Below are 6,909 nucleotides of genomic sequence, written 5' to 3'. Positions count from 1 at the left end.
TTTATGACAGTTTTTTTTTAACTGTTTTCATTAGCTGGTTTTTATTGAAAAAATTATTAGAAAAATCGATCAAAAAAGACAAAAATCAAAAAGAAAAAAGCTGAAAAAATATTTCAATTAAGATGCAATATTTGTTAGATTTGCTCTTGTTTTGAGGCCTAGTTTCTGTTCCAAATATAACTTTAATAATTGTATAAGTATTGGATAATGAATATAGCAAAAAAAACAAAACAGCTAAATGATAAATAATTTTCAATATGATATTTTTAGGACCTTTTCTTTCTTATTTCATGACTGACTTATATTTCAAAAATCATTTGGAAAATCGCCTAAAACTAGGACAATATGTCAATTATTGCACTATAGTTTTGAGTCTTATTCACTGGTTGTTGGCTGTTTTCTTGTTCAAAAACTCATCATAAAAATCGCCTTAAATATAAAATGAAAGAGAAATAATAAAGGTTTTTTAAACATTTAAAAATATTTCAAATTTAGTATATAATTTTTTTTGAAATTTTCTTATCTTTTTTATGACTGATTTTAGTTTCAAAATCACTCAAAAATCGATTAAAATTGAATTTCAAACAACAGTGTATAAGTATCATATAAGAATTAAATACTTTACGAAATTTTGCACTCTTTTGATAAAAGATTTTTATTTCAAAAATAATTTTTAAAGGTATTGTAATTTTTGTACAATATGTTTGAGAGTTTGTTCCTTTTTTTTTTGATGGATGATTTTTGTTTCCAAAATCATTCAGAAAATTGGCTAAAATAAGATAATGTATTTAAAATTAAAATCAGTTAAAAAATTATTTTGAATACACTAACTTTGATAGCTTTTCCCTCTTTTTAATTACTGATATTTATTTCAAAAATTATTTTAAACATCGCCTAGAAATAGAACGTAAAATGTTTTAAAAATACATCTATATATTTGTGCAAAATATTATTGAGTATATTTCCTTTTTTGTTTTGGATATTTTTTGTTTCAAAAATCAATATAAAATACGCTAAAATGGTGGAGGGGGAACGGAATAAATACATTATTTTAAGAAATTTCGCCCTTATTTCGATAAGTGATGTTTATTAAAAAAATCATTTAACAAAAATATGAAAATGAATATGACATAAAAATTTTGACAAAAGCTAAAATCATTTAGTAAAAAGATGCCAAACAAAGAAAAATATTGTATATAAATTCAAAAAAGGTTTTTAGTTTCGTTTTTTGTCCTTTTTTATGCGATTTTCATAATTAGTTATCAAAATGGGGGAAAAACTCCCAAAAATCTTTGTTCATAATTATTTTTTTTAAACCCTTCTTTTATGTTATATTCATTGTCCTGATTTAGGTAATTTTCGAAATGATTATGGAAACAAAAGTCAGAATTAAATCGAATGCAAAATTATCATAAATATTGTATTTTATTCTCCTTTTTGGGTGATTTTTATAATGATTCTTGACACAAAAATCTTTCATCAAAAGATGAAAAGAAATTCTCAAAAATTGTGTACCAAGATTGAAACTTTTTTTTTAAATGTATATGGTTCTTTAAAAGATTTTTGAAACAAAAATCACACATCTAAAGGAGGACTAAAACGCGTTAAATATTTCATTTAAATTTTTATATATTTTAAGCTTTTTTCAGTTTAATTTTTGAAACAAAAAGACAAAAACCTAAAAATATTGTGCAAAAACTGGAATATTTATTAAAAAAACTTTATGCTATATTTATTGTCCCATTTTTTGGCGATGTTTATAATGATATTTGAAAAAATATCAGTCATAAAAATGAGTGTACAATCCAAAAATTAAATAATTATTTTAACATGTTTATTTGATATTCATTCCTCTTTTTGATGGATAATTTTTGCTTCAAAAATGATTTAGAAAATTGGCTAAAATTAGGACAAAGAACTTAAAATTAAGAGCAGTTTGTAAAAGGTTTAATTTGAATCTAATATTTTGAATATTTTGCCTGATTTCTGATGACTGATTTTTATTTCAAAAATTATTTCAAAAAACACCTGAAATTCGGGCAATAAATGTAACATAATATCATTTAAGAAATATATAAATTTTTGCAAATGTTTTTGAGTTTTTACCTCCTTTATTTTGGCGGATTTTTGTATAAAAAATAAATATAAGAATAGCCGGAAAAGGGGGTGGGCGAAGAAAACGATTTTTTATATCTTTCAATTTGAATACAATATTTTTCACTATGTCACCAAATAGGAGGGCAAAACTCCCAAAAAGGGAGCCAATAAGCCCAAAGGTATTGCATTTAAAATTACATATTTTTTATAGCTTTTTTGAACAATTTTTTAGAGAATTTTTATAATGATTAATTGAAACAGAAAACAGCCACCAAAGTAAGTGGTAAAATGTGAATATTTTTTATTACTTTAAATGTTACATTAATCAATCGACTAAAAATTTAGGCGATTTTCTAATTGATCTTTGAAATAAAAATTAGTCACCTAAGAGAGGGTAAAACTCCCAAAAATATTGTAGTCAAATAAATTCAAAAGATTTTTAAACCAAAAATCTCTTATCAAAAAGATGAAAAAACAAACTTTAAGATTTTGTACTAAAATTGAAATATTGTTTTAAACTTTTTATGTTACATTTATTTTCATATATTTATGAGATTTTTAAAACCCTTTCGAGACAAAAAAATCACTTATAATCTATAAAAAATATTGTATTTATTTTTGGAATGTTTAAATTTTTTTGTCTTTCACTTATTTTTTTAGTTGTTTTTTAAATTAATTTTTAACAACAAACATCCTAAACAAAGGGGGAAAACTCAAAAATTGATATATGGTTTAAATTTTTATATGACATTCATTGCCCTGTTTTACACAATTTTTTAATCATTTTTCAAATAAAAATTAGTCCTAAAAACGGTAAATTTAATAAAAAAAAATATTGTATTTAAATTAAATTCTTTTTTAAACTGCTTTTAAATCGTTTCAAAATCGCATAAATTTTGACAATTAATGCACCATAAAAATGTTAAACAAATATATTTTAATTTAAATAAACTATTAAGGTAAAATATTGTATCTAAATTGAAATATTTCCAAAGTTTTTTGTAGGTTTCTTTTCTGTCTTTTTAGAATTTTAATACACTATGTGTGGTGAATATTATATCTAAATTGAAATAATTTTTAAAGCTTTTTAGGTTTCTTCTTTAAGCAATTTTTGTAATAGTTTTTTTAAACAAAAATCCGCTAACAAAAAGAGTGAAAACTCAAAAATACTATGCAAAAATTAAAATAATTTTAAAACTTTCATTGTCCCCTTCTTAGGCGTGTTTTTACATGATTTTCGAAATCAAAATCAGTCATGAAAAAGTTGTCAAAACTCTCAAAATATTGCATCGAAATTGTATATTTTAAATTCACTGTGGTATTTCTAGACGATCTTTTAAATGATTAAAAAAAACACCAGTCATCAAAAAGACAAAAAACCTTCAAAAATTTTATGAATTTCTAAAATGAATATCAGTCATCAAAAAGTGAGGGACAATCCTTTGAATGTTGTATTCAAATCAATTTACTTTTTGAACTGTAGCCGTTTTTTAAAATGAACATTTTAATAAAAATATAAAAAAACTGAAAGTTTCGAAAATTTGATACTAAAATTTTTTTTGAACGTTTTAAAATTGCTTTTTAAAGCAATTTTTGAAATAATGTTTAAACAAAAATCATCTATAGAAAATAAGGGCAAGTGTAGCGGACTTTCAAACGGTTGTTTGTGCTGTTTAAGTATTTATTACTCTAAAGATTTGGGTGTCTGTAAATGCTGTTTACCCTTAAACGAGCATTAATATGGTTACTGTCTATTTGCTAGTGGTTGCTTCCAGGCTGTTTATATTTTAACGTTTAGTCTTTAGTAGCAAGGTCTGACTGACAGACCATAAGTGAATACGCTCTTGTTTTAAATTTGGATAACTGTTTACATATAGTCGGGAGGACTTTGTGAGTGATATTAATATTTACTGTATTAGTCACTATTAAGTTTTATTTTGTTGTATCTATTTTATTCTTTGCATTTAAATATTTTGTCTTTATTTTCGTTATACCATAAGCAGTTCGTATTTTGTCATTACTTTGTGCAGTTTTATTTGCCATTTATTTTGTGTTTTTTCTTCTTTGTTGACTTCACCGAATAAAGAGAGGTGGTAGAAGTGGTTTTCCTTGACTTGTGGAATCTCATCGTTGTCCAAATTAGTGAAGTAAACCCAAATCGACTTCTGCCATGGAGGACTTTGTAGCAGCGAACTACGAAAATTAAAAAAAAAAAAAAAAACTCGGATATACTTGAAGTCTCAAATTACCCGAGGGATAAATGGGCTAAAGGAACTCCTTGAAAAGGGCTGTACCGACAATGTTGAAATAAATCGCAGAATATCCATGATGGAGGGACGAATAAATAATTTTCAGGAAATTTTGAATCAGATGGAAAAAATTATATCATGCAATGATTTAATATATAACAAAGAAGGTAATATGACCGAGTGGGCTCGTGATCTGGAGACCCAGTCAGAGGAGTTGGACTCAAGAGCTGTCATATTGTCTTCTCTACGCTCGGAGTTTTTAGGCAAACGCACGCCAACTGACTCTACAAAGGACGAAGAAATGTTGAAGCTTATCGAGAAGCTTTCGACTAAGTTGGATGATATTCGAATAGCAGAGAAATCACGACCTGCTATCCGAATTCCAGGTCTTCATGCACCGTGTTGGGATGGAGCACCCCGAAATTTTCAGTCGTGGAGGGTTCGAATGGACTAATACTTTGAGTCAGCTGGTATGACTGTTGGTAAAGAAAAGCTCATGATCTTGTTAAATGGCAACGCATTACCAAAAGTAGTTCAAGATACTATTGTGGATTGCAGTTCTGTTGATGGTGAAAATGGAGCTTGGAGGCGCCTTGAAGAGAAGGTACCAACATCTGCCATCATACGAGATGTACTACTTCGTTTAGAAGCCTTGAAACCAATGAAGTCTACAGCAGCAAAGGAGATGAGACAGGTTTTGGATGGACTGACTGATTTTGCTCGGCGAATGAGAGAACTTGGTCAAGAAAGGGAATTGGATTCATTCATGACAATTGAAATTGCCAGCAGAAAGATCGATTCTGGAATTTATTACGAATATATGCAGCAATCAAAATGTCATAATCAGACATTAGCAGAGTTGATTACATATCTACGGAGAGAAACAGAAGCTAGAGAGCGTCGAGAACATCCCCATTCCCTGAGTGATAATACTAACAAGTCAGCTGTAAACTATTTTAGAGACAAAAGCTCAGAATGTGATGAATCCTTGGCTATTTTGGTTGATGATGGGAGGGCTTGCCCCTTTTGTATAGATAAAACTCATTTGATCATTAAATGTCCTATCTTTATATCAAAAACCAAGGAAGAAAGACGAAGGATGATTGTGAGCAGTAAGAGATGTTTCTTTTGTCTTAGAGCCAACCACAACGCAATCATTTGTACACGCCCAGATAAGAAACGCTGTGTAGATTGCCAACTTTGTCATCATCGATTTGTAGCCTGCCCACCATACGGAAATAAAGTACAGCCAAGGACTTTTTCTGGGTTGGAAAGTTCACGGGCGGGAGGTACTTCTGCTTTGAACGCGAATCTAACTCTGTCGGAAAGTGCTTCTGAGTGCAACATTGGTCATGCACGGGAGGTTGCTTCAGATGCAGATGCAACATCCAACACAGTAGGGACCCTGAACTGAAGCCAGGAAGGAAAAATTCATCGACGCTACTCCCCTACAACGTATGTAGAACTGCAAGATGTTGAGAAAAAATGGCATCGCGTGGTTGCATTTATTGATACAGGGGCTGATATATCATTGCTTAAGTTATCCACAGCCAAGCATTTTGGCTTGCAGGGTGAACCATTCAAGTTTCGATATGGAGTAGCTGGAGGAGGTATTGCTGAGGAAAGCAGTGCCAAGTTTTCTATCCAAATTAGACCAGTGAATGGAATTAAGTCATACACTGTAATTGCAATTGGAATTGAGAAACCAGCCCATAACAGTCCTGCAGTTGGAGGGGATATTTTTGATGAGTATCCTCATCTGAACGCTGCCAAGGGAACGTTACCCACAGATGAAGCAGAAATTGACATCATCATTGGTTATGACTATTATTTCCTTACAATGCCAGTTGAGAGCGTAAAAGACTCTGTGTCTCCTGAATCGTCTCCAGTTGCCGTCAGAAGTATCTTGGGATGGACCATTTTTGGGGGGAATATTCCAAAACCCAAACCACATGCTGCTTCCAGGGTCCAGTTTTTGAGTCATTTGGAGGATTTGCAGAAATTATATACATCTGATGTTGTTGGTGTCAAACCAACAACATTGTGTGTTTGCTCAGATAGGGAAATAGCAGAGTCTCAGTTCATAAAACATTGTCGAAATAAGCTTTGCATTAATGCGGATGGTCGCATGACTGTGGAAATGCCTTGGAAGCCCGGTTTCCTTCTGAAGCATTGGAGTGTAACAAGCCTCAAGCAGAAATAAGACTTATGAGCCAAGAAAAAAGATTAATTAAGAATGGAACCTTTGATGAATATAGCGAAGAAATCCAGAAATTAATCAACAGTTGCTTTGTCAGAGAATTATATCCAGAGGAATCCAGAGATGAGGGATGGTACTTACAACATCATGCTGTATATCAGCTACACAAATCAACAAAGGTTTGCATCGTATGGAATTCTGCTCCCAAGTTCAATGGCTTGTGTTTGAATGATGGATTTTACAAAGGGCCAGATTTCTTGAACTCTCTTCTGTATTGCCTTCTTCACTGGAGAATGAAAAGCATAGGAATTGCAGGCGATGTTCAAAAAATGTTTATTCAAATACTTATGGCTGATAAGGATC

General features: G+C 30.3%; 1 protein-coding gene across 1 annotated transcript; it reads left to right on the top strand.

Moving 5' to 3' along the window:
- Nucleotides 1-4,818: 4,818 nt before the first annotated feature.
- Nucleotides 4,819-6,549, top strand: LOC135211542 (uncharacterized). The gene is made up of 2 exons (XM_064244847.1): nt 4,819-5,742; nt 5,917-6,549. Exons 1-2 carry the CDS (start codon nt 4,819-4,821, stop codon nt 6,547-6,549), a joined length of 1,557 nt encoding a protein of 518 aa, XP_064100917.1.
- The last annotated feature ends 360 nt before the right edge of the window (nt 6,550-6,909 follow it).

This window comes from Macrobrachium nipponense, chromosome 19 (genome assembly GCF_015104395.2).
Source record: "Macrobrachium nipponense isolate FS-2020 chromosome 19, ASM1510439v2, whole genome shotgun sequence".
Taxonomy (NCBI): Eukaryota; Metazoa; Arthropoda; class Malacostraca; order Decapoda; family Palaemonidae; genus Macrobrachium; species Macrobrachium nipponense.
Note: the sequence above shows the minus strand (reverse complement) of the source record. Positions and strands in the feature narration are given on the sequence as shown.